Source organism: Lipomyces tetrasporus, assembly GCF_029532465.1.
Source record: "Lipomyces tetrasporus strain NRRL Y-64009 chromosome Unknown POJ06scaffold_9, whole genome shotgun sequence".
In the NCBI taxonomy this organism is placed as follows: domain Eukaryota; kingdom Fungi; phylum Ascomycota; class Lipomycetes; order Lipomycetales; family Lipomycetaceae; genus Lipomyces; species Lipomyces tetrasporus.
This window is the reverse complement of record NW_026611604.1, coordinates 186,713-213,106: the sequence shown is the minus strand read 5'-3', so window position 1 is coordinate 213,106 and position 26,394 is coordinate 186,713. Positions and strand designations below refer to the sequence as shown.

Sequence of the window (26,394 nt, the reverse complement as noted above, 5' to 3'; positions counted from 1 at the left end):
AGTAAATCCCTGCGCTTACCCGTACAAACCGCATTTAAGCACAGCAAGTAAAGATAAAGATACCGAACCAATCATTCAATCATCTACCTGATTCAGCAGCCAAGCCAATTCAGCTGCCGGTTGGTGTATCCTTTCTTGTTAGAGCCTGCAGGTCGTTCTCAGCCAGTGCCAGACCGCTTTGTTAGTAGTCGAATGTCAGTTTTCTCGATGTCTGTCGGCGTCTTTATGTTTCCTGTGAGTAAATCCGCCATCAACTACATGGTGACTACGGAATGATTGCAGCGCCAGGGTCATGGCAACCCGGCATATCTTTACCATGAAAACAAATGGCTCGTGCGGAAGAAGATGACAGTAAAATGTTATCTAGTACAGTCAAACCTCGCTGTAACGATGCATGAACACCCGGACATAGCGATGGTTTGATGCTCAGATTACATCGGGCTAACGAGTGTTTGGAGGGCGCAAGATGGGACATGGGATTGGCGGGTTCATAGGAGACTTTGTTCCGCTCTGTTCTGGCCCAGAAACTGGCGACGGCTGCACAAATACATTAATCTCAAAATCCAACTCCAAGAATTGCCAAGTCTAATTCACTTGCAGATTGCAGTCGCTCTTGTAGATCGTCTAGTATATCAGTATTTAATCCAACTCCACTCAAACAAGGAACACCTAGCTATCTCTCTCAAGCTTCATATCAATCACCGCGCACGAAAAACATCCGCGGACAACTCTAATCGGAGCCGAGCGCAGGAAGACTACGACAAATTTTCGAGTCGCCTCGTTCAAACCGCACGAAAAAGTACATACAAGAATTGCGTTTGCGAACACGTGCCAGCAACATGCGTAGAATCAGTCAGGAAAAAGAAGGGTTAGCGCCAGATGTGTCAGGCATGATACAGCACAGTCATCTCGCATATAGAGTAGTTAAGCGTGGTGAAGCCTATCCATGTTAATGTAGCTTGAGCCTAGCACTTAATAAATGCATTGATCCGCCGCCCTTCGGAATTTCCGGGCACGCCATCGCAGAATTCATACACACAAACCCTCTAGATGACTTATGCAGGGCGAATATGTCACTCTCAATTGTGAACGATTGCTAGCGTGTCAGAAATCTATTATCGATCAAGGACATGCGTCGTTATTATTGGATGGCATATGTAAATTTACAGATGGAATTTTTTCTTGACGGACAATTAGATGCCTTCCGCCAACTGCCAGTATGTTCCGATTCCGAAAGCGCCTTGTCTGCGTCCAGCACCGCGCATGTGTCACGCAGGGACCAGATCACTCGCTGAAAATAAGTGTCAATTTTCAGGTTTGGGGTTAATTTCGAAAACTAGCTTTGAGCTAATGTGCCTGAACGAAGCGCCGCACGTCCAATTTCTCTTTGCTTTCTGACCACGTGCGGCCGATTACTGGCCGCTGTGGCCCGGCGAATCAGTTTAGGCCGTTGCCAAGTAGCCAAACCTTGGCAGGGTCGTCAGGCCACGGCACGTTTAGCTTTAATGCTGTCAATAGAAAACAATTCCGAAAAGATTTAATTGACTGTACGATAATCCGGGCCGGCCGGGGTTGGCCCCAACCAATAATCGCGTCCATCTGAGCCCACGCACGTGCTTGTCCCGATGATGAGAACTCTTAGGTCGAGGCGAAAACGTTTAATATTCCGACGCCATATTACCTTCCCCTCCCGTATAAAAGCTCCAACTTGTCGTGCCGAGCTACTGTTTGCCAAGCCTTGGCAGTAAGTGGTAGCTTTCACCTTCGCCCTTTTGATTTCCGACAAAATGGCTGACCGCGCTGTTAATCACCATGGCCCTATTGCCGGTCAAATTCCCGTTCCCCACGGAGGCCAGGACTACGATACTATTAACGGACAGATAGTCGATGACGCCGAGAATAGTGATGCGTCGGGTCCGGCTGTTGACTCAAAGGAAGAGAAAGCCATCTTCTCGTACCTGCTCCATCCGGACGACAGTTATGACGAGAACGGAGTCTATTGGGCCGACATGAAATTCGGACAGCAATTGTCTTTCATTTCCAAAGTCGACAATGCGGAGGCTAAGCGAGAATGGGGAAATTTCTGGAAGATGTTTAAAAGTGACCCGCTGGGCCCTGTTTCGTGGTATTTCAGGGAGTGTGTTATTCCAGGCGCTGGATTGGGACTTGAGGGGTATGTCTAATGTCCATTCATGTAGCTTCTATATCTCCTGCTAACATTTACGTTAAATAGTTATGTTTTATTCTCAATTGGAAACGTGACGCCTTTGTTTCAGAAAGTTTGGCCACTTTGCTGGAAATCGGCTAAGGTTTGCAACAAAACTTGGCTTGACGCTACAACGTACCTCGAAGTCTGTGGCATCATTGTTGGACAAATTTTGGTTGGGCTCATTGGCGACAGTATCGGTCGTCGATTTGGACTTATTCAAGATGCTGTGATTATGGTTATCGGCTTGATCATGCTTACAGCGTCGTGGGGTACGACTCTTAATGGATGGGTTATCTGCTACTCGTGGTCGCTGTTCTTTTACAGTATCGGCGTTGGTGGCGAATATCCCATGACTGCGACTTCGGGAATGGAAAATGGCACTAGCTCCGGGAAGGTTTCAACCAAGGAGGATCGACTTCATCGTGGCCGCAAAGTGCTCATGGCATTCTTGATGCAAGGCTGGGGCCAGTTTTTCAACCAGGTGCTATTAATCCTATTGCTTCTTATTTTCCATCATGGAAGCGGAAATCCACCTTATTCGGAGGTTGCAGCTCAGTGGACCTATCGCGTTAGTTTTGCTATTCCAGCTTTGGGTACTTTATGGTTGGTATACTATCGTTACTACAAGATGCCTGCGGCAAGTAAACAACTGGTTCTTGCTAAGAGGAAAGCTAAGGTTACTGGCTATGACCTAGAGTCTTTGAAGTTGTGTTTTACGTATTTTGGACCGCGCATGTTTGCTACGTGTGTTGCCTGGTTCGCGAACGACGTGTTCTTCTATGGAAATAAGCTTTTCCAGAGTCAGTTCATTAGTGTCATCAGCCCCAACGAGACAAGTATTATGGAGGGTTGGCTTTACAATCTGATCAACGTCGGCGTCAGTCTTGTTGGTTACTATTTGGCGGCTTTCCTGATAGATCACAAGCTGTATGGTCGCAAGACGATGATGCAGGTTGGCTTCCTCATGGATTTTATCCTGTTTGTGGTACCGGGCTTTCATTACCATTATTACACTCAGAAGGAGCATATCACTGCTTTCCAGGCCATGTATTTCTTATCTTCCTTCTTCAATCAGTTTGGTCCTAACTCGGTGACATTCCTTGTTGCCGCTGAGGTGTTTCCAACGTCGGTTCGTGCCACAGCCCACGGTATTGGCGCAGCGTGCGGAAAGCTTGGTGCGCTATTTGCCGGCATTTTATACAACTACATCACTACCCAGCAGAAGTTCTACATTGTTCCTTGGTTTGGACTTGCGGGTATGGTGGTGACGTTCTTTTTCTTGCCTGATACTACTGGTCTTGATCTTAAAGAGCAGGACCGCAGATGGCAGTTTATTCGGGAGGGCAGAGCGCACGAGTACCACGGAGTTGCTATCCATCCTAGGCATTTGTCTTTATGGGAAAGATTTAGAGGCGTTGGAAAGTACTACGACCCTGAGGCCGATTATGAGCAGAAAGTCCATGAGATGAGAAAGGACTGGGAAGCTAAGCAGGCGAGGAAGTATGACGAGTTGGAGAAGGTTGACCACGACGATGATGATACTGAGTTCAGCGACGAGGTCAAGACCTACTTGGAGAAGACGGGTCAAGGTTTGAAGCCCGCGAACTAAGTTATTAGTGCGAGTCGGTGTTCGTCAAAAAATTGCGGAATTTCTGAGAACTATGCAGTTGTAATTTAATATTGGTACTTAGAGAGTGAATCTAATCTAGAATTTTTGATATCTGGTAACTTATTGTTTATTTAACAATTTAATTAATCGGCTTATTAATTTTACTTGCACGTCATAGCAGTGACGCGAGCTCTCCGAAGACGATTCCTCTTAAGCTATCCGTGTCAAGAAAGAATTTCATCCCTTGGATCTTCTGGACACAGATGGCGGTAGAGTTCCATCAACTGATGCGTACGTGCCTAGAAGGCAAGGTGCACACGTACGGACAGAGATTGGGATTGGCGGGTTGGTATGAAACGCCGTTCCTCTTCACAAGTCCCCTGACCCTAACGCAACTGCCAATGTTTGGAAGGCGCATGCTCAAGAACTATACTGTGCGCCGCGAAGTTATCACTAAGAAGGATAAGTTATTCGAGATTCAATATGATTATAAAACGGCAGCAAACGACTCTTAGTCAAGGGGAATAACTTCTGATTGAGCCAGCTTTGCGTATGAGATATAATATCAAGCTGCGACTATCGATCGCTGAGAAATTCAGAGACATTTAAATTGGCTTAGGATACCAGTCCCGAAGACGTTTCCGTGAAGTATAGCTTACGATCGACCGAATACGGGGAGTCCGCAACTTTCGGTGTGAAACGATTTTTTACAAAAACAAAAATTTGGTAATCGGATTACAGCCAATCGTTTTAACCGAATTCTAGGAGTTCTTGGCCGACATCAGCGTCTCGCATACGTCATTATGGTCACACCTGACGCAAACCCCCGCGTACGTTATCCACTTTTTATGAAAGATATTGTCTGTTCGTCCTCTACCCAACATCGCCGAAGGGTGCCATTTCTACTGCTGTAGCACTAGCAAGCTCGTGTACTAAGAATCGTTCTAAGGGAGTGCCAATTGCACACATTCCTTCTGTCATTTCCTGTACTGCTGTTGCTTGTTGAATTGTATGTATACACGATACGTCTACGACGGGTTAAGATATTTTCGGCTAGCAAATCTGCGGTAATATGGGTGGTCGAGTGATTCCGGAGTGAGCCAATGGATTGCAACAGTTCATGGTTCATGGTTCCGCTCCTGAGGGCTTCGTACCCACTTGGCGGCCGCCGAATCCTCGGGGTCCACGGCCGGAATCTTCTCGGATCTCGGTCAAAGGTGGCTCCGTCTCCTTCCGCTCGGGTGCCGCAATGACTTTGAGAAACGAATTGTTGTTTTATCACGAAGTGTAATATTTGACGAGCCTAAGTTATACAAAACTCGCGCTATGAATGACAGTTAACGTTTCGATGTTTGCTAGATCATGGTGAAAATGATTGCGTTCGTGAAGAGGTTTAAGGGTCAGGGTTTAGAGGATGACGAACTCACAAGAGTCCGCGATCGGCAATCGCGCTCGATCCTTTGAGTTCCGTTGACTCCCAGATTATCAACAGATGTGGTCTGACTTGTATGACTACAGTGTCGTTATCCACATGCTCTGTTCGTCATCAAGCCTGAGCTTATGGACTGTCTGGATATGTTGTGCCATCAAGGATTGATCCAAAATATGACCCGACCAACGTGCAGATGAGTAGGTTCCAACCCGAAACATACATCATCCCGAATCCTTCGAGCGACATTCTGTCTACTAACAATTAGTTAGGTCTGCCGGAATAACCAGCTTTCGGACATCCGCCAGAGCACTTTGAGCACCCATACTCGTGCTAAAAGACCTTGGCTACTTCATCGTCCTTTGTTGCAGTCTGGCCTTGCCGCTTCGGAATCGGCTTGATTTTGATGGAAACGGAAGAGCAACGTCGGATTGACGGATGCAAATAACTTCTGTGTAGGGAACGAGTGCATTGAAGGCCATGGACTTTGTAACGGCCACTTATGTAAGTGGGTTATTACTTAGGGTAGGATATCCCTGTCCGATCCTACATTTGATGTTGAGCATGCCGAACGTCGGAGATAGTGTGAAAATCCCACTACACGCGGATCGGAAAGGCACTCTTTCCTCCGTACAAAGAGCTCCTTCCTACCTGGGTGCCAATCTCATACTAGGTGGGCCAACGACAGAGCATTTGCAGTGATATACCTAGCCAGTAGCAAAAAGCTTTGCTCTCTCCTACCAATTGCCATAGTATTGTGGCCTTCACAGATTAATAAGATACAATTATACTAGGTTTCTACTCTCGTTTCTGTGTTGCTATTTTGTTCATAATCGTCCGGCTGTACTGCCTGACTGATGAAAACTCCTGCGTGAGACAGCTCGCTAGTCTCAGATTGATCTATATATGTTTCGAAACTCTTGGCAAAGCTGAAACGGACGGGACGGCATGACGGTCCAGCGTGCGATCCAACATGAGAGATGCGTGACGTCAGACTGTGGTCAGCCGCGCTTTCAGAGAAGTATTTTTGGCTATACAGCAAGTTTTCATTGTCGGGAGATAAATAGCGTATCGACCGTCTTCTGTCAGGCTTCTTTCATGAATCCAAAGAGCACAATGAATCTCCGAACGCTTGTGACTTTTGCGGCCATACTCACTGGCGTGCTCACGTTACCCTGACCCTAACCTATCGACGCCCGGTGGTTACGTTCATTCCTGGTTGCCCTCTAGCTGGCTCACAATTTTGTTCTTCTTCTACGCTTGGTGCAAATCTTAGGAGATGACTTTGTTTTATGATTTCTCTTGGATGAATTCACTAATGGATCGAGGTCCGTGGGCATACTCGTCCTGAATGGCAACGTGATGCAATGGGCAGAGTAATTCTTATTGGCTTAAAAACTGAAGCGTTCGTACTTGGTGGACGGAGCCTTACACTAGAGTTATAGAAACTCAAATTTCAGTTGATGTTAGCGATTAAACGTTTACTAATGAAAAGTGAGTACACATTAATGTTTTGGATGCTGCGAAAGAAGCGCTGGCTTTGAATTATTGGCTTGCCGACACTATAATAATTATGCGATGAAATTGGACATGCGTTTTGGGCTGTCCTAGCCTTGGGCCACTTAGCGTAATCCCAATCTGTCGAAGAGGAATTCGTCGAACCTGTCTGTCGCAAATGTAATGAAAGCATGCCTCAGTGTATCTAGAAAGTTAGCGGTGTCGAAGGGGATTAGTCTGTCCTGGATATTCGCAGCTTGCCGTTCCCATACATCATGAGGATAAAAGTCACGTATCCTCAGTCCACGAACTTCATGATCATCAAGGGCAACGGTAAATCCCTCCCGAATCAGGTACTAAAAATAGGCCATATTTGAGCAGATCATTCTCCACAGAAACAGGCTGGCAATACTGCTCACCATTCTATTGTGTGAATATTGTCGCCAGACTTCGATGAATACTTCAGTCAGCTCTCCAGCCCACATGTGATTCCTGTACTCAAGTGGACCATAGTAGCCTTGTTGGACGCTCAATTGGGCAGTTTCTCCAACCGCACGTGACATTACTGCCTTTTCTGCTCTCCAATCTGTGATCTCTCGATACCGACGAGTAGCAGGATGTTTAAACCGTGGCTTTTCTTTAAAGCATACCAATACAACGACATTAGCCCCACTGCCATTGATCCACATATCCTTATCATCAAGAAGTTTGCCATAGGCTTCAGTATACCCAACCTGAACGGCAATCACCATTTTGGCTTCGCCATCCAGATGCTCATAAATAAATCCTCCATCTGCCTCTTTTCGGCTCCCCCTGTACTCATCAGGGAAATGCTTGCTGGTAGATCCAACTAGGCCAATATTTTTTAATGTATGGGGACTGCGCGGAGATAGATATTCCTCGACGAACGCCATGGTCTCGGAGTCGATCCAGCGTGCTGCTCGTTCATGGATACCACTGGGGGCAGTCATTACGGTCAATGTCTAAGTCAGACTATTGTAAGTCAACGATGGGTACCTATAATATCAATTACTGTTAGTTACATTCTGACAACAGTGACGAGCAACAAACATCCGATCCTCTGAAATGCCGGCCTCCGGTTTTAGTTCGGAAAACGCAATGTCTAATTGCAGAAACTTTTCATAAGACAGCTGAATATCTAATCGCTGCTCTGGTGGATTCTCCTTCAGAAGCGTGAATGCCTCGTCGTAGTTGGAAAGTGCCTGCGAGTCCGTAACTGACATCTCTTTCTGTAAGCCAAAAAAGTGGATTCCGTCTCGGCAGCGTCCAATTTAACGCGTTTGTCATTTGCCTGGTCGGTGGCGGCAGCACTGTCGGGCACGGTGTTGATCTCGCCCATGACACGTGCGTCGTCTCTCCCTTTTCTCTTGACTGTAGACCTCGTGGCATATCTTACAGGCTTTCTCTCTGTCTGTCGGCTGGATTCGGGGGTCCTCAGCCTCTGAGTGATTCGCGATCGGCGCCACGCCCCGTGAGGCTCGGCTGCCGCTAATTGATTGAGGATCGCACCGTCGTAAGCGGTATCCATGGCGTCAATACGGTAATCTTCTGATGTGTGATGATTGAGTGCGGGTCACGACACTCATTTTCCGACACTTTCCGCCTAATATTTCGTATATATGTCGTTGTGATATATGCAATGTACGGATTCCATTTGGGCACAAATAATCCTTTTGTGGCGATTTTAAGCTTTTTCTTCGGTCCCAGCATTTCGGTTCCCTCAAGAGAGAGTCATGCACCATGATTATGATGCTGCCAACATCCAAGCCAACCCTAAGCCTGCAGAGAACTAGAGCCCGAACCCTCACTATAAATACCCTATCCCCGACTGCATGAACACGTAAATAATCTGACGACAAGCCGAGGCGGACTACCTCCTCCAACAATGAACCCGACAGAAACTTTTTGAGCTGTCAGCATGGCTTACTCTTTGAGTGACAGCTTCTGCACGAAATTCAACATCTCCAAACCATTTTTGCCTTACTATCCAGGGCAGCAGTTTACAGTTGTATCTCACGATCCTCCAGAGCCCACGAAAGGTAGTTGTGCTCTTAATATCCACACAGCTCGGGAAAGGGAGTCGAAGCATCCTCTCGAACGTTGTATCCTCCATCCCCCTTTACCGGTTGGCTGGAACCACCACGGTCTATCTTAAAATTCTTGAACCAGTCCGACTCGGTGATAACCATAGTGCTCAAATCGCCAAGGTTCAGGTGGATCGCGTTATTCCACATGAGTCCAATTCCCCACCGGTCGATACTCCCTTGATTGCCAAGTTCTACGACCCTCTTTATTTCGACCATGAGCAAGATGATGCAGACCCGTTTCTCTGCGTTGATCGCGACTATTCTCACGAGGCCGCAGCTTACAAGACACTGTCAGTCTTGCAAGGATCGACTATACCAATATACTACGGCTCATATTCAATGGAACTGCCTGCAGAAGCGACCGTTCGTTCTGTTCGATTGATCCTCATGGAGTTCATTCCTGGATCCTCTATGCAACAACTCAAGCCATCTGACTTCTCACAGTTAGACCGCCAGGTCATCATGAAGGCAGTAGTCGATGCGGAATCCTTAGTGTATACACATAATGTGAGGGATAGGGACATACACCCGAGGAATATACTTGTCCTGACCACTGCCACGGCAACGTACGATAGGCGAGTCGTGTTGGTCGACTTCGGAAGAGCTGAGCTTGGCCGGTCTGCTCATCCAGAAGATCCGGAAACCGAGGCGAGATATCTCCCAGGCGTTCCGATCAGTCCTTTGCTGCGCTGGAACGTGGCTTGGTGGCGTCATCGTCAGGCTCCTTTCAGTGAATGGGTTGACTGGGATTGGCAATCTTGGCTCGAACATAATTATGGAACGATAGACTCCACCTCAATGGGGTATATGATAAAGATATGGCTTCCTTCCTGGCTCACTAAACCGCTACCTCCGCCTCCAACCGGTGGTGGCAGTTATAGCGACGACAGTGATGAATGTAGCGACGACAGTGATGATACAGTGAATAAAATCCCGGTTGTCCGTCAGGAGTTAAATATCATAATCACTGACTGTGAGTGACGTGTTTTACAGCATGTACATTGCTCATGCTCTTCGTCTTTCCCGTCGCGCCTCTACAAATTGACTTTTTATATTTATAGTAATGGGACAAGAAAGACGACAAGAATAGAAACCATTTATTTTCGTTGTCGAGATCGAGAGTAACCTATCGTCCTTATCTGAGAGAAACGGAATATTCCAGTAAGGATTGAGGTTCCAGGGATGTAAACCTCTCAACTGCACTCACAATCATCACTGGGGGATTAAATTGTTCACCGAGGTCAGTAGCCGCGCCTGGCAACATCTGGCCAAGTTAGCCCCTAATAGAACGGTTGAGGGGCAACCGCGGGTGGCGAGGAACCGACTGGCGTCTACATGTTACACTATGCCTGATATCATATGTACTTTGCACACCTTTCGCTCGACCATATCCATAATACTAAAAAATGCTAGTTCATAACCAGAGACTAGGGGTGGATACGATTTGCGATTAATCGTTATTCGTAGTCGTAAAGTCCAATACGATTACTATACGAGTCTATGTAAAACTTTACGATTAACTATACGAGCGCTGAGGTGGGTTACTCGCAAAAAATCGTATAGTCATGCACGTGACTTTCATTATCTGCTCTGAAATGCACACGTAGAGGACAAACAAATAAATAGAAATAAATAGCACAAAATTACCATTCAGCTGCTCTTGAAAAGTGATCTGCAAGTAAAGTAAGCTTTCTCATGGTTCCTGACTCCATGGAATGACGTCTCTCTGGCGGCTGCCATTCTCGGCATCTTTGTGGGCCCTCCACGACCTTAGCAGCCAGGTTTCAGGATCAGGACGACATATTGGTTGTAGATGTTGATCTCGCAGAGTCCTTGATTGACCACTTCTGACAGTGTTTGCAAGCTATTAGCTGATCATTCCGAAGCTTCTTCGACCTCTTTGGCCTTCACAGTTGGCTAACCCACGAGTGCGTAGAGAGATATTGGAGTCTGTCCGTATCGGTGAGGATTCGAGATCGTGGATTTCCTCAGTTAACCCTGTAGAGGATGACTTAGAGGCAATCTGGCTGATAGAATCCTCGGGTTCCAGATCAACAGAGCTCTCAATGCTCGACTGGGCCGTGTCTGGCAAGATATTCTCCATCGGCTCATCTCAACCGTGACCATCATTCAATAATAAATAATTAACCGCTTGCTTTCGGCGGGGTCGCGTCGGAGGACCCGTATTTCTAAGTTGTCAAGCGCGCGGCAAATGATCGAGATAGTACGTTCGTATTATATTTGTAAGACAGTCAGGGTAAATTTCCTCACGCCATACCTAAATAGAAATACGATTACTATACGATTACTATACGATTACTATACGATTTTGTGGTAGACTATACGATTACTATACGATTTTGTGGTAGACTATACGATTACTTTACGATTAGGTTCTCGGTTTTGCGATTAACTTTACGAATAGTATAAAATTTTGACGGTACCGTAATCGTATCCACCCTACCAGAGGCTACGCCGGTGGGGGGAGGGGGTTCAGTGAAATGATCAGCTCGAATGGCTGAAACTGGGCTGGATAAATGTAAAGACAGACAGTAAATTACGGCACCATAGTTTATGGCTCTATCGGGGATCGAGTGTCGTTATAGCGAGGTTTGACTGTAAGTCTTTTCCGGCGGAGGCCTCTGACGGTTCGGTGGTTGCCGACGCCGGTATAAGACCTTCAGGAGCGGTCGCAGCAGGGTACAAAGTCCTCGATGAGATGCTCCTGGTAAACTTTGTACTGTCTTGACGAGAGTTTCTTGCGTGTTCGAAATCCTCAACATACTGCTTATGCGCACTTGCCGCGGTGTGGTATTTCCGAGACAAAACCACGAATAGACTATTCACTGCATGACAATGTACACATCCTTCTCCAGGTTAGTGACTCTTCAGTGTACCTGGCAATTCTAATGCGATCAGCGGTGGTAAGCTGTTGCATATTATTGAGCCGCACGGCGTGGGCCAACCCTCCTCGCCTGACACTTACACGTATCCAAAGCAGCCCAGGAATTTGGCACTCGTTAGTTTTGGCCTCATCTACTGGCGAATTATCATCTTACACGCTGAACCATTTGCTACACGTCGCTTCCTTAATTCACCAGTAATATGGCTGTCTTTGCGGAGCTGAATAATCCTGTCGATGCGTTTTGCAAAATCAAATATGACTATGTCATTGTTGGAGGGGGAACTGCCGGCTTGGTCGTTGCTGCTCGACTCTCGGAAGATGAGAATGTCAATGTTGCAGTACTGGAAGCAGGCGAACTGCGGCTCGACGATCCCATCATCACAACCCCGTTGCTTTCAAGTGCCGCTCGGGGAAATCCTACATATGACTGGTTATTCGAGACCATACCTCAGGTTCGTCACTGTGCATAAGCATCCTCCGGAGGGGTACTAAAATCTTCAGACTACTTTAAACAATAGGGCTATAAAGTGGCCCCGTGGAAAGCTTGTCGGAGGATCAAGCTGCATCAATAGCCATGTATTTGTGCGAGCGTCGCCGGAAGAATACGACGACTGGGAGGCTTTGGGTAACAAAGGATGGAACTGGAAAAATTTAGCGCCATACTTCAAGAAGGCAGAGACATTTCGCCCCATCCCAGATGGTCATGCCAGCATTCGGCAAGCCAATGAAATGACGTCTCATGGTACCACAGGGCCCCTGGAGACGACAATATGCAACGATATCAATGAATCGAATGTACTTTGGATTCCCGCATGGAACAATCTTGGTGTCAAGACTGTCCTGGCTGGCGCTGAGTCTCCCGTCGGCGCCCAGTTCACGAAGTCCACCATAAGCTCCAGGACAGGACAAAGAAGCAGTTCGCTCTCGGCCTACTATATGCCCAATGCGGATCGGCCCAACTTACATCTTCTCCCCAAGGCTTTGGTATCAAAAGTTTTATTTACACGTCCTAACGATGAGCTGATTGCAAGCGGTGTAGAATTTACTGTTGGCGACAAGCGATATGAAGTCAAGGCAACAAGTGAAGTAATTCTATGCGCAGGTGTTGTTAAGTCTCCTACACTTCTCGAGCTTTCAGGTATAGGCTCTAGATCTATTCTGGAGGCATATGGTGTGGAGACTTTGGTTGACAACAAAGGCGTCGGAGAGAACTTGCAAGACCATGCGTTCACCATAGCAGCACACCAGGTCTTGGATAGCAAGTATTCCCTTGACTCTCTAAGTACTTCACCCGAGCTGGCCGCGATGGCCATGGCAGAATATACGGCAACCAAAACCGGGTTGTTCTCAACAGGAACGAACGTCTCTACGTATATTTCATATGATCAAATTGGCTTGACGGCGCCGAAGATATCAAACGTGGCAAGCACGCACAGCATTCCAGGGTTAGAGAAGCAGTATGATCTTCTATTAGCACGGCTTAGGAATCCCAATGTACCAGCCTTTCAATTTACTCTCGTTCCTACGTATTCGCCGTGGCTTATGCCTGAACCCAAGCCGGAAGGTGTCAAAGATTGCCTCTCGATCATGAATTGTGTTGTCGCTCCATTTTCACGGGGATCGATTCATATTCAGAGCTCAAATCCTGGAGACAATCCAGTCATTGATCCTCGGTATCTTGAGCATTACGCTGACCAGGATATTTTCACAGCGGCTTCTCGCCAAGGGCTCAAGCTTGCAGCTACCGCACCACTGTCGGATGCTCTTGACAAATGCATTGTTCCAGCTCTACCGTTGTCGACAGATGAAGAATACAAGGACTTTGCTCGACGGACCTTGGGGACATTCTATCATCCCATCGGAACATGCTCGATGCTGCCTCGTGAAGATGGTGGAGTGGTCGACAGCAGCCTAGTGGTTTATGGCACAAGTAATCTCCGTGTTGTCGACGCGAGCATCTTTCCTCTGCACATTTCTGGCAATATACAGTGGACGGTGTACGCCGTTGCAGAGAGAGCGGCAGACCTGATCAAGCAAGGTGCTCTTATCCGTAATTGATGGAATGCCGCAATTTTTTTCCCTTTCTCAAATGTGTGTAAAAATTCAGGACCAAGGACTCGATAGCGAGAGAGTAGCCGGATATGAGGAGTTATCCACAGGTTTTTGTAACTTCGCGAGCATACGGACGTATGGTGATGGGTGCATAGTCGTACCTATATCGGTCGCACCGAACCAATTTAATTTCTCTTCCGTTCAATCTCAATTGTTAATTGCGGCATTTCACGGTGGTATCTCTCTCGGAGGCAAGGGTTGCCACTCTCTCGTAAAAATGACAGTGGTTCTGGTTCGTAGCCATAGTGGTAGGTTTTCCACTTTCCCGGCGCTGCACCTGAAACGCGATTCGCACATGGATGCGAGCATGTTTAATATGTTAGTTAGGTACTATTGTTACACAAGTCGGACAAGGTCAATATAAATGGAGAGCTATTTGTCTTTGTTGTGCTAATGAACATACAGACAATCACTTTTCAACGCCTGCCGCTAACAGTTTTTACGCCCAAATTTTACATGAAGTGTAGTCAGACTAATTTCCTAGCACGAATCACTTTTATACTCATCATGGGTCTTAACCATGCTGCTCCCCTGCTGTATTGGGATGACGCACGCCTCAACTACAACTGTTCAAATTGGCGTGGATGCTGTGCATCGAAAGGGAGCCGCAGTGACAACTGTGTCGGCTTCATTGATGGTACTGCCCTGCCGTGAATCACGTCTATGACTCATATATACTCACCAAATCTGTGAAGACGTCCAGTCAGCCTGCAAAGAAGACAAGCCACAGAACTGTTGGCAGCACAGCAGTAACACCGAAGACTAGAGAGACTGTGCACAATCGTGTTCCACAAGTGTGTTTCCATGGAGCAGTCGAAGATAATGGGTGTTGTGAGACGTCCGCTTTCACCAGACGCCAAAATTGAAATTGAAGTCCAGGCAAGATAGGCTGAATTATATGAACATGCACAGGAGACAATGAAATCAACAAGTCTGTACTTTAACAAGATCCGTTACGTGACTGCCGCTGACCGCTTAAATTTCAGGGTCCACGGTTCAGGGTTCAGGGTGTGCCGGCTCACTTTGCCAACATTGCATCAGCGTGCCGTCTTCAATGGCCATTGGGCACCCTGTTGACAGCGCCTCGTCATCATCCTTCCAACCTCTTACGAGTACAGTTGCGAACGCTGCGCATTATGAGATTTTCCTATATAAGACGAATGAAGAGTTGAATAATCCAATGTTAGCCATGCGCCAGCGTGTTACAAACGATTACAAAGCGAGAAGTTATATTCAGCAATATGCTACATCCAATGCATCTGCAGTCAAAATTGGTCGGGATACATTTTACTCGTTTGCAAATGCAGCGGTAAGGTATACAACACACGTAACCTTCCAGCGGTAGGGGCACGTCAGAAAGTGGTATGATGGGTTCAGCAAGATGCCCGAAGAATTCTTTCTCATTGTACTTGGAGAGTGCGTTGAATTCACCTATAGCAAACGACTCCGTAGAAGTCTCTTTGGTGGTCTAGAGCAGGGGAGGGTGGGAGTGACGAGGACGGTGAGGACGGAATATTATTCGGCGAATAATTATTCGCACCATTTTGCGTTGCGAATAACGAATAACGAATATTATTCGCAGGATGTCCGCGCAACGAATAAAATTGCGAATATATTCGCCGAATATTCGTTAGTGGAATATTTATTCGCAACCCCTGAAACCTTAAAGTGCTCATAGTTTATTACGGTTCCAACACAAGAAGAAGCAAAGGCATTAAGGCACAAAACAACAAGCAAGTGAAAGGCGGAGGCATAAACTGCAAAACGAAAGATGCATACCACGAAACGCAGGACTGACGCACTGTAATATGTGCGTGGTAAAAGCAACCTCTCACTAGGTCACAGAGCAAGAAAAGTGCGCAGCTCGCTATCAATTTACTCCTTACATCACATTGAGCTGGAAGGCTGTAAGAGGCCATATTGGCTCTTGAAACTGTGAATTAAATTTATTATTAGGGGGCATCCCCTGAGGACGTGATTAGATAAATTACGAATATTATTCCCACTGCTCAGGATTTGCGAAGAAAATTGCGAATATTATTCGCAGCGGTTGGGACTTGCGAATAACGAATACGAATAATGCCGATTACTGCGAATATTCGTATTCGGAGCAGCCCTAGATGGATTTCAGAAAAATGCGGCGGAGTCATTAATATTATTATGGGAATTATCATTCTCCCGTGAACCGACCCGACTTCATGCGCTCATGCCTAGAGAATCCATACAATGCACAAAATGCTTGACGATTTTACTACAGCATTACTGGTTTACCCTCCCTTCACCGGTCATCGCACGGGCACGCGTGCAAACACACTATCACCATTTGAAGGAGGATGATTCAAATGAACGCGAGCAGGAAGTTGCTGATTACCACTTTACCAGTGACGCGCCGCACTCATTGCCATCATCAGGTAATTTTGAATTTGGTCTTAGTACGGTGGGTACGATGCCACAGTGGCATTTCCGATATTATCAACTTTTTCAGTGGGCATTATTAATATTTCCTCTTAATATTATTACGGATATCAATTTGCAATTGTTTATTTTGTGTTTATACTCTATCCTTCGGCTGTGCAGTGAAGCTGTTACAGTACTCAAGTTCCGGGTACGGAGGGATCGCTGCGCTAGTCCCAAAGAGGAAGTAGGTCTCCGATTCGTACGCGATCGCCGCAGGCACGGAGCGGTGGAACTATTGTCTGATTAGAAATCAACAAATCAACAATGCGGTAGTGATATGGTCATGGCTGTTATTGTTCAGAGAATTAGTCACTTCGATCGCCGGCCTCGTGATGCCAGCTTGTGGGGATACTGCTTTGCAAGCCGACTTGATGGGCGGGTGCCTTGTTGATGAAAAGCGCAGTAAATCTGTCTACTAGCTGGAATCCTGCTGCTGAAGATCTCCTGTCCCATATTGCAGTCAGGGTGGATATATTAATGGCAGCGACACAGATTATGTCGCACTGCAATTGTTCGAGCGGAAACTGGATCTAATCCAATTTCTAGAACTAGCACATGCGATAACCGGTACAGGATGATAAAGTCAGTTTATGATAATTGCGCTCAAGACTTCGGGCCCCGTGTTCATCCGCAGTTCGTCCGCATGCCGCCCCCGACACGTTTGTTGCTGACGCGCTGCGAACGCTGTCAGCAGAGCGGTTCTTCGCGCGCTGGCTAGTAACTAGGTGGTCCTGCAATATAAGAGAGTCTAATATTCTGGCTGTTGAGCTTCTCACTAAATACTCACTTCCCTTGTGGACTTATCCAACGACATTGTACCGTTCAACACTATCTCCATCAACAGAATGGTCAGCAAGATCGCCTTGGTACTTGGTGCCGGTCCTAACATCGGCCACGAAGTCACAAAAAAGTTTGCTGCGAATGGCTACAAGATCGCAACTGTTAACCGCTCAGGTGGTGGCCCAAGCCAGTACTTCAAAATAAAGGCGGACTTGAAGGATCCTCAGGCCGTCCCCGGCGCGTTCGAGCAAGTCAGGAATGCTTTGGGTGAGCCGGACGTTGTTATTTATAATGGTTAGTAAGTCATAAATCCTATTCAGTACTTACGGCGCTGACGAAGGCAAGCTACGGCACGTCGTTTTTTGCCCGACGGTGATGCGTTCTCCCTCGCAATTTCGGAATTCGAGGAGGATCTGGCGATTAATGTTTCAAGTCTCTACGCTACCATTCACGAGGCTGTCAAGGGCTGGAAGAGCACTTCCGTCTCTCCTAAGACTTTCATCTTCACTGGCAATGCCTTGAATGTGTCTGGCGCACTGCCCACACTTCTTACCTACGGCCTGGGCAAGACGGCGGGTGCCCACCTCATCGATGCGGCAGCTAAGTCATATGGCTCGGATGGCTACAAATTTTACTACGTTGATGAACGCACGCCTGACGGTGGCCCGGTGAAAAATGACCGCGATGGCAACGCTCACGCTGAAATCTACTTCCAGCTTGCGGAAGAACCGGAGCAGGGACCGTGGGATTACACGTTTGTGAAGTCCAAAGGATTCTCCAAGTTTGAGTCGGATGACTGAGATAGTCACTGCTGTGCGAATAGTGCCAAATGTTAATGGACGGAACCTGGCATGACGAAGTATCGTTAATTTCCAGAACGAGTTGTATGCTTTCTCCAATTGCTGGTTGTCAAAGAAGGCGCAGTGAATACAATGAGGCTCAAAAACAAATAATATACTTAATATTAATAGTAAATACGAGAACATAGTTCATAATCTCTCTCCTCAATGAACTTCTACTTTGCAGCCAACACCGCCCCAGCATTCTTGTTGCTCGTAATTGCGAGCCAAACTAATTGACCAGAATTACTTTTCACCCTTCTCCATAGCATAGTGCACACTCTTGAGGTCGGTTGCCCCATTATCACCTGACTCGCAATCGCGAATACCAGGATTCAGATCAGTTGCATATGCAAGCGTTTTGAAGTGACGCGGCTTCACTCCAGCGGCATAAAGCTCGTCCAGTCTATCAAAGGAGATACCCTAAATTGTCACAATTAGCAAGGTCTATCTTTTTTAGAGCTGGACAATATCAGCATACCTTTGTTTCTGGGAAAAGGAAATACGCAACGACTGCTGTAATGGTTCCGGTGCCAAAGAAGATGAAACCAGTCTTACCGCCAAGATTACCGGCGTCCGTGTTGATCATATAAGGAATCGTAAACTGCATGATTAAGCCCCATACGGCATTCGAGACGGTGACCAGGGCCTGCGTGACGCCGCGAAGACGAAGAGTGGCGACCTCAGAGGCTAATACGAACCCTGTCGCACCGATTGAAATCTGGTAGATAATAGCCCAGATATAAATGAGGACAACAATCACCCAGCCGGCGGTTACCTGGTTGGGTAGGCAACCCATAATCCCGATGATGAGAAGAAGCAAACAAAGCACGAAGAGTGAAGGAACGATAAGCGTGCGTCTACCAAGCGTTTCGCTGAGTATGAAAACGGCACCACTTGCGAGGAGCATCACGGCGTACAGTATGCAGGATGCGAGGAAATAGTTTTGTATGTTGATGAGCTCAAAGAAGTAGGTGGCGTAGCCTGTGACAAATGTAGCTCCAATGAGTTGTTGACCACTGGCTGCAAAGATCGCCGTAATTGTCCGCTTCAGGTTCTTTCGACGGAAGCACTCCATCTCGGCCAGAGGCAATGGAAGGCCACAAAGTGTTGTGCGTTGACCCTCAATATTGGGGGTTGGTGCAACTTGCTGATGGCGACATCACTCTCCAGCGTTTCATCTCAATGTCATAAAATTGTTCATCACCCATACCATACATCCTGCGCAGCGACTTCTTCGCTTGTTCATATCGGTTCTGTCGTATGAGCCAATAGGGCGACTCAGGAAACCAAGGGTAGAGCGCGACAAGGAGAACTGTACGGGAGAGTTCAGAGATGCACAATACAATCGATGCCCCCTACTTACGAGGAAATATGTACATCGAAACAACGGGCAACCACCACTGCCATTTGCCATCGATGTGGCTGCTTCCATTCGCAATGACAACTCTAAGGCATATTTAGACATCCGTCCCAAGAGAACAATTTTGCAAACTTACATTGCGAATTGGCCAAGGACAATACTAGTGTTGAAAAAGCAGAGGAAGAAACCGCGAAGCTCTGGCCGACATGTCTCCCCGATCCAAAGGGGCGAAATAGTAAACATAATACCAATTGCGCCACCTATCACTGCACGTCAGCATAAAAGATACGAAGCAAAGCAACAATCATCGACAAACCATTAACGGCACGGCCTGCCAGATGCAATTTCCATTCCGTAGCTAGCTGTTGCAGCAGGACGCCCACTGTCGACGTGATGGCCACAACAAGAATTTGTGGTCTTCGACCATACTGTTCAAGGAGAGGTGCGGCGATAAGCGCAGCAACAAGATCACAAGCCGGGCCAATCGACGCCCACGCAGACAGTTACCTGACCGGAACGATGAAAGTGCCGTCGGCTTGAACTACTCCGAATTGGCGCTTAAACTCATCCAACTGGTGAGATCTTATTAATTGAATATTTACGTTCCGCAGCAATTCAGGAACGCTCAGATAATTCATCCTTGTGCATCTCTTTACGAATCTACCAGACCTAGGTAGTCATCTTTCTCGCAATGACGTGGGCTGACAACAGAATACCAACCAAAGCAACACAACGGGATTTCTCGAATACAGCAACTTTGCCTCAATGTGCTCAGTTTCGTTCGGTACGGAAGTGCAGTGCCATCAACCACAGGATAATGTTGGAGCCGATGTGGAATCCTGCCGTGCAGAATCAGCTAATAATCAAATGACTACTTTCTCAGCAAGTGGTGTTGGAACGAGGTACAATTATCGTCGGTTGAATAAAATTATTACAGTTGCCTGATTAAAGTTATGAACAAAACAATTTCCCAAGCGCAATTAGAGTAGGTAACGAGTGCAATGATCATGACATCACAATATATGAATCCCATGCGAGTTCTGTACTGGTCAGAAGCAGCAAGTAGAAATTTGAATCGAATAATGTGAAAAGAGTGTGTCCGAAAAGCTCCAATATTCGCGCATTAGACAGACTGTCGGAACATATTTTAGATAGATTATTTGACTCCCATATAACACTCAATACAACCAGATAAATAGGCTGTTTGTAAACCCTGGATAATTCTGCCTGAAGATCGGTTACCGACGCGGTGGTGATCTTTCCGTAGCCACGACCCCCTGCTCTAGTTAGCACTGACGTTATGAAGACCAATATTCTCTGACATAAATAGTGACACTTAGAACAGTCAACCCGAGAACTTTTTGAAAATGCTGCTCTTGTAGAATATATGCTCTGCTCAGAAAGCTTGGATAAGCTCGGATTATTATACTTGCCTGCAATCCGCTCGCACGGGCAGCTATTCATCGTTGGTTATATGTGCGCTGCCGAATTTGGCTTTCGATGATAAGTCAGTAAACTCAGATTTATTATAGGAGACTCATGGGGCAACTACTAGTACTCGCATTCAAAACCTTGTCTTGCTATTGAATCCGTTTTAGACAGTGCAAACGAATATAATTTCCTCTACAATGAATGAAAGGCAAAATTACCGGGGCCAAGTTTGGGTTCCAGAATGAGGGCATCTGTAACCCAGAGCTGCAAGTTATGTCTGGGCACTAACAATCTTGCCCCTGAAATCCACCCTGGCAACAGGCGTTTGTTCACTATCATGCGTTTGGCCGGGCCCGCCACCTGAGCCCACACTCCTCGTACTACGTTGCGTGTCTTGATTCGATGGCAGCCTCACCGAGAGGTCACGGAGAAGTACAAGGAACACGGAACACGGAACTGCAATCTCAACTGAACAAATCACTCTGGAACTATGCGTAACACGAATTCACTAGTCACCAAACAGCGGGCTATTTCTGTTCTCTGTGCCTGTCGCCTGATTATATTATTTATATATACCTGCGCCTGTCCGCACTGCTGCTGCTCCCGTCTGCTTTTTCTCCTTCCTCAGGGCAACGTTCTCGAGATGAAGTCGTCTCAGGGCCTCGCGTCAGACACACTCGTACGCACGACTACTGGTGCCAAACGTGTCGGAGATGTCCAAGTTGACGATTATCTCTACGATGCAGGAAATCGTCCAACACTTTGTACTGGTGTTGCACCACCTGCTACCGATCAGTTGAAGAAGATCATGTATCACGAGTTCGATTCCAGTGAATGGACATCTTTCACTTGCACTCCGGATCATCGACTTACTCTGACCACGACCGGTACACGACCTTGCATCTCAGGAAACAGGGTCTTCTGGTTTACTCGCTGTGACCGACAGCTCCCCGTAAAAGAAGCCTGCGATCTCCATCTGGACATTTTGAGTGACTACTTCTATCAAGATCTTGTGCGTGGTGATAACCATCCAGAGCCGGCTACTGTTCACGCGTACATCGAGACGGTCCTCGACCAGCGCTATCATCCCGATCACCAGGACAAATATTGGGCAGAGAGGCCAGAGAAACCATCCATACATCTATGGATATCTACTTGGATGTACTTTCTTCACGCAGAGCCGAAGCCGATGAGGTTGACTCCATGGATAAGGTGTTCCAAGACGTTGGTTCTACGGATGAGGTGTTTAGCATCGACGAGCTGAACCAATTGACTGGTATGTACTCCGTCTTGCGAGCCTTGACGCTGCCTCGTCCTGCTAACGCTTTCACAGGGGATCTTAATGTGCCCTCGGCCGAGTACTCTCTCCCAGAGGAGCCTTTTGTGCAGTGGGATCTGGCGAGCTCCCAGTCTACTCATTCATATGTTCCGTCATCGCAACCGCCTCCGCCTGACGGCGACCCTCGATCGAGTTCACCGTTGTCTGACTCGTCGTCAGCGTATCTGGATAATGCGCATGCGGACCGTTTTGCGGCTGTTCGAAAATCCCTTGACAGCATTAACTGTGATTGTGGTGGTCTTCGGAGGGTGGGGCGCCGCTTCAAAACCGAAGAGCAAATGCAGCTGGCGCTCAAAATTTTGCAAGGCGATCTTCATCATCTGGTTGATCCTCTCATTGTCAACGATGGCGAAGAGTTCTCCATGACAATCGGGGAGTATGAGCGACTCTGCAGCAAGGAGGTCAAACGCCTTTACTTGAAGCTCTATCGTACTCCGCTTGTCTTTCATCCATCCACATTGTCCGCAGGTCCGCAAGCTTTATTGGTTGATCCATACTTTTTAGGGTTGTGGCTCGGTGATGGCGACGCTGCTAATACGCGAATTACTTCCTCGGACCCCGAGACCCCGGTCTGGTTGAAATCTTACGTTGACCGACTCAATAGCTCGAAGCAACCAGATGATAATCTCTATTTGGCAGAAACGTTGACCCATGCGGCTGGCACGGTGATGGCAAACGGGTATAGGAGTAACTGTGATGTCTTCCAGTACAGGATCGCGTGCTTGCAATTACGACCAGGGAAAACGAATAACCCCGTTCTGGATGGTCTTCGGAGACTCGGCCTCCTCGGCAACAAAAACGGCGGTATTCCTCATGAATATATGGCAGCTGATGAGGACACGCGTCTGGCCGTTATTGCTGGCCTGATCGATAGTGACGGTAGCTATAACAAGAGAGATAACAACTACCGCTTCACCCAGGCTACCGATGGCCACAGAAAGATTGTGTACGACCTAAAGGAGTTAGCGCTCAGCTGTGGCATATCGGTCACCGGTGTTAGTCTACATATGACAACGAGTCCGTTTACTGCCGAAAATCCACACACGCCAGTGTATGCCATATATCTTGGTAAGGGCTCAGAAAAATTCCAGAAGCATCTGCTCATACCTCGCAAGAAAATGACTGGGGCAAAAACCTATTACTCTCATGATGCCCGCCCGTTCAAGGTCGTGGACGCACCAGCCGGCGAATATACAGCACTTGAAGTAAGGGGAGGCCAATTCCAACTCGCCAACCGCCTTGTCGTTTATAACTGACAGCTGCTATCTTTAAATCTTCAATATTTATAGTTTTATTATAAGTTATAAGTTATACGTGAACTAATATAAATATATTTAATATAAATTAAGTAAGACAATTATTTACGTAATAGTGAGCAACGTTTAAACCAATAACTATTCCCTATGGAAAGAGATTCAGCGCTTGGTTAATCATTCCGATCCACCAGGGGCACCTTGAAAAACGGACCTGGTACATTGCTCTGACGCACTGAGTACATTCGAATGACAGTTGTGATACGTAAATTTGCAAAAGATTCCACGTGCATCCCTTTAGACGCATCTCCATAGTAAAAAAATGAAAAAGACACACCGTGGCCATGCTACATGAGTTTAAGTGTTTGACGCACCTTGGTGTATGAAAAGTTTCAAAGTTTTTCCAAAGAAGCTAACTGGCCTCCGGCGACATAGTCAAGACCCAACATCATGGAACCGATTGATGTCCACAGAGCTAAGTGCATTTTAGTAAGAACAGCGGAGTAAGACCTAGCAAAAGACGGCAAACCCCAGAAAGCGTAACGATAATGCGTCCGAAGCATCTGCCATTTCTTCGACGGGTCAATGACCGTATAGTCAATCCTGCAGCGCTGTCAGTAAGCCTGAAACTGCTATGGTGTTCCATAGACGTACTGGCTCGAGGATAACTCCATTGTAGCTCAAGGTGGCTCGGATTTTGAGGTGAGGAACTGATTTGAACAATAATAGACAAATCGAACGCGTGACGGAAGTAAGGAAATGTTGCAACTATTTAAGATTCATTCTAGTTAACGAAATAATGACAACGGATGATCCACGGTAAGTTGCGGGGAATCTGGAGAGTTGCTACATTGCGGGGCCGCTTTTGTGGAAAGTGCAGCGACACATCAGATGGACGAACATGGGACGTGACTGGGCGAAACAGCGTTCTCGCGGAGGTCCGCCTTAGTTGCCATCTACTCGGTGCGTGGAGACCATTGACGGTTCCGCAATCCCAGACAATTAATCATTCGAGTCATCTGCTAATGTGGAGTAGACGTCGCAAAATGCGGGGAACAGGTGAGAGCCAAACTTTGTCGGTTGTTCGTGTCGACGATAAGGTTGGCCACCCCGCGCAATTAACGTTTGGGCGTCGCGGAGCTACTTCGTTCCTCCGCGTCATGAAGCGAGCTATCTCCCGCCGTCTTCGGATGCACTTGCGTGGTCCGCGAAAAAGATACGACTGTGCAATAAAGAACACTACGGCTTTATGTTGGTCAATAGAGTAGGGGTGTTCACGAATAAAAATTTCGTTATTCGTATTCGTAGGATATCTGCATATTCGTAACGAATAAAATCCGAAACGTCGAATACGAATAATGAATATTATTCGTAAATCGGCGTCGAGGCTAGTGTAGTAAGTACTTTATTTCTAGGGCTGTGTCGGATGCGGATATCCGCCTAATTTGACCGTATCCGCCATCCGCCATCCGCCATCGCGAGGTTGGCGGGTTTACATCCGTCATCCGTCATCCGCCATTACAAGTTTGTCGGATCCTCATCCGCCGTCTTGTCGAATAAATCCGCCTTCCTATCCGCCTTGATCGGATAAATCTAAAATAATTACACTAGCCTAATTAGGTTAGAGGATTTCCTTTGATAATTTAGCGCCAAACGTTATTTGGAAATCAAAATTTCACCCGATTCGTTAATACGACTCTCTCACCTTAAGTAAATAATAAAATAGTCAGGATTACAAGACAATGTACTTGTCAGCAAACGCGTGCGGCATCGACGATCTGCATTCTGTAAGCGCGTCGACGAGAATGTGCAATGTTCTGCCTGAGAATTAATCCAGTCTTTTCAAATCTCGAATACAAACCTCGAAATCCATAGCTAACTCGTTCGGACATTATATCCTCGCGGAACTCTAAGCGTTTCGAGAATATACACTTCTCAGCTACATTACAGTGAACTTGGACCTGACCTTAAATACTCCACATCGATCTTTCCTAATTAGGAAATTATTCGCCTTATCCGCCATCCGCCGGCGGATACGGCGGATAAATATCCGCCAATTTGGGACCTGGCGGATATTTATTCGACATCCATATCCGCCAACTTAAAATGCGGCGGATATTTATTCGAGGCGGATAATTTGGCGGATAGAATCCGCCATATCCGCCCATCCGTCACAGCCCTATTTATTTCTGTCAGCCATTCCGGGTTTATCACGCGTCGTTTGAACGCGTCTTTATTCCAATTTTCGTCTTGCGTTCCCTGGAAGTTATTCCTATCCATAACAACATGTCAGACACTGATTGTGAAATATCTTCTGTCAGTTGGACCGATGAATTGTCCGCCGGCTTATCCAAACGGGCTCAGAGAATCGACTGTCACTCGATGACGGCAGTGACGAGGAGGCGGCCCTGGAAGACCGGACTGTGAAGAATACTCGGTTGAATCTGCCACTGGAGGATAGTAAACCAATTACATCCAATGATTTGGCAATTCAATTGATTCAAGACTCAGATACTCCTACAGACTCTCCCGTTGCAGATGCTAGAGACCCTTGCGAGACAATGAGAAAGTTGATGCTATTGAGGGATGCTTATAGAAGAGAGTTTGCCTGTAATGAGTGCTTTTTATTGTACTAGTATTTAATTTTACGAATATTACGAATAATTCGCATTAGTAAGCAAGATATTTGCAATTATTCGTATTCGAATTACGAATATTTGTACGACTACGAATATGTTCGTTATTCGTGAACACCCCCACAATAGAGTCGCGCATTATTGTGGGGAAGCGAAGATGGAGGATTCGCAGTAATACTTTTACTGTCCAAGTGCAGGACATCTATCAGCAACCGCCACCTTAGCTAACTCGCCTCAATATGGCACCTGCCCTCTGTTGTCCGAATGATCGGCGATAGACATCATGTTTTCACTTCACTGCTCCATATGGTGAATGAATGATCCTTGTGTGCATCGGTTATGATTGTAGATGGGACTGACAAAGCAAATGTCCTGGATATGATACCGAAACAAAGCAGTACCATCCAACGTGAGCCTAGAACTGTTT

At 46.8% G+C, this 26,394-nt stretch overlaps 9 protein-coding genes across 9 annotated transcripts; 5 read left to right on the top strand and 4 right to left on the bottom strand.

Moving 5' to 3' along the window:
* Positions 1–1,672: 1,672 nt before the first annotated feature.
* POJ06DRAFT_226126 (major facilitator superfamily domain-containing protein) lies at positions 1,673–3,971 on the top strand. Its single transcript, XM_056185721.1, has 2 exons — positions 1,673–2,173; positions 2,234–3,971. Exons 1-2 carry the CDS (start codon positions 1,788–1,790, stop codon positions 3,816–3,818), a joined length of 1,971 nt encoding a protein of 656 aa, XP_056041609.1. The 5' UTR covers positions 1,673–1,787; the 3' UTR covers positions 3,819–3,971.
* A 3,106-nt stretch (positions 3,972–7,077) lies between these two features.
* On the bottom strand, positions 7,078–7,836 carry POJ06DRAFT_258679 (uncharacterized protein). The gene has a single exon (XM_056188288.1). The coding sequence runs from the start codon at positions 7,713–7,715 to the stop codon at positions 7,101–7,103; it is 615 nt and encodes a 204-aa protein (XP_056041608.1). The 5' UTR covers positions 7,716–7,836; the 3' UTR covers positions 7,078–7,100.
* Positions 7,837–8,683: 847 nt separating this feature from the next.
* POJ06DRAFT_296713 (uncharacterized protein) lies at positions 8,684–10,331 on the top strand (the record flags this gene model as incomplete). Its single annotated transcript, XM_056190567.1, has 3 exons — positions 8,684–8,909; positions 8,935–9,795; positions 9,846–10,331. 3 exons carry the CDS (start codon positions 8,684–8,686, stop codon positions 9,911–9,913), a joined length of 1,155 nt encoding a protein of 384 aa, XP_056041607.1. The 3' UTR covers positions 9,914–10,331.
* Positions 10,332–10,380: 49 nt separating this feature from the next.
* On the bottom strand, positions 10,381–11,032 carry POJ06DRAFT_258676 (uncharacterized protein). Its single transcript, XM_056188287.1, has one exon. The coding sequence runs from the start codon at positions 10,954–10,956 to the stop codon at positions 10,720–10,722; it is 237 nt and encodes a 78-aa protein (XP_056041606.1). The 5' UTR covers positions 10,957–11,032; the 3' UTR covers positions 10,381–10,719.
* An 800-nt stretch (positions 11,033–11,832) lies between these two features.
* On the top strand, positions 11,833–14,039 carry POJ06DRAFT_146011 (uncharacterized protein). The gene is made up of 2 exons (XM_056184593.1): positions 11,833–12,209; positions 12,259–14,039. The coding sequence occupies exons 1-2, from the start codon at positions 11,958–11,960 to the stop codon at positions 13,813–13,815; spliced, it is 1,809 nt and encodes a 602-aa protein (XP_056041605.1). The 5' UTR covers positions 11,833–11,957; the 3' UTR covers positions 13,816–14,039.
* A 3,132-nt stretch (positions 14,040–17,171) lies between these two features.
* POJ06DRAFT_239889 (uncharacterized protein) lies at positions 17,172–17,906 on the top strand (the record flags this gene model as incomplete). Its single annotated transcript, XM_056186063.1, has 2 exons — positions 17,172–17,400; positions 17,452–17,906. 2 exons carry the CDS (start codon positions 17,172–17,174, stop codon positions 17,904–17,906), a joined length of 684 nt encoding a protein of 227 aa, XP_056041604.1.
* A 285-nt stretch (positions 17,907–18,191) lies between these two features.
* POJ06DRAFT_282865 (hexose transporter) lies at positions 18,192–19,946 on the bottom strand (the record flags this gene model as incomplete). Its single annotated transcript, XM_056190066.1, has 8 exons — positions 18,192–18,368; positions 18,427–19,068; positions 19,112–19,260; positions 19,312–19,394; positions 19,445–19,568; positions 19,625–19,736; positions 19,821–19,880; positions 19,911–19,946. The coding sequence occupies 8 exons, from the start codon at positions 19,944–19,946 to the stop codon at positions 18,192–18,194; spliced, it is 1,383 nt and encodes a 460-aa protein (XP_056041603.1).
* Positions 19,947–21,382: 1,436 nt separating this feature from the next.
* Positions 21,383–23,334, top strand: POJ06DRAFT_296709 (uncharacterized protein; the record flags this gene model as incomplete). Its single annotated transcript, XM_056190566.1, has 3 exons — positions 21,383–21,805; positions 21,859–22,015; positions 22,073–23,334. The coding sequence occupies 3 exons, from the start codon at positions 21,383–21,385 to the stop codon at positions 23,332–23,334; spliced, it is 1,842 nt and encodes a 613-aa protein (XP_056041602.1).
* Positions 23,335–23,723: 389 nt separating this feature from the next.
* On the bottom strand, positions 23,724–24,005 carry POJ06DRAFT_270129 (uncharacterized protein; the record flags this gene model as incomplete). Its single annotated transcript, XM_056189421.1, has 2 exons — positions 23,724–23,934; positions 23,986–24,005. 2 exons carry the CDS (start codon positions 24,003–24,005, stop codon positions 23,724–23,726), a joined length of 231 nt encoding a protein of 76 aa, XP_056041601.1.
* Positions 24,006–26,394: the final 2,389 nt, after the last annotated feature.

Coding starts and splice junctions, on each gene's coding strand:
- POJ06DRAFT_258679 (XM_056188288.1), bottom strand. CDS start 7,715: ATGACTGCCCCCAGTGGTATCCATGAACGAGCAGCACGCTGGATCGAC.
- POJ06DRAFT_226126 (XM_056185721.1), top strand. CDS start 1,788: ATGGCTGACCGCGCTGTTAATCACCATGGCCCTATTGCCGGTCAAATT. Junction 2,174..2,233: donor GCTGGATTGGGACTTGAGGG/GTATGTCTAATG, acceptor TACGTTAAATAG/TTATGTTTTATTCTCAATTG.
- POJ06DRAFT_146011 (XM_056184593.1), top strand. CDS start 11,958: ATGGCTGTCTTTGCGGAGCTGAATAATCCTGTCGATGCGTTTTGCAAA. Junction 12,210..12,258: donor TATTCGAGACCATACCTCAG/GTTCGTCACTGT, acceptor TAAAATCTTCAG/ACTACTTTAAACAATAGGGC.
- POJ06DRAFT_258676 (XM_056188287.1), bottom strand. CDS start 10,956: ATGGAGAATATCTTGCCAGACACGGCCCAGTCGAGCATTGAGAGCTCT.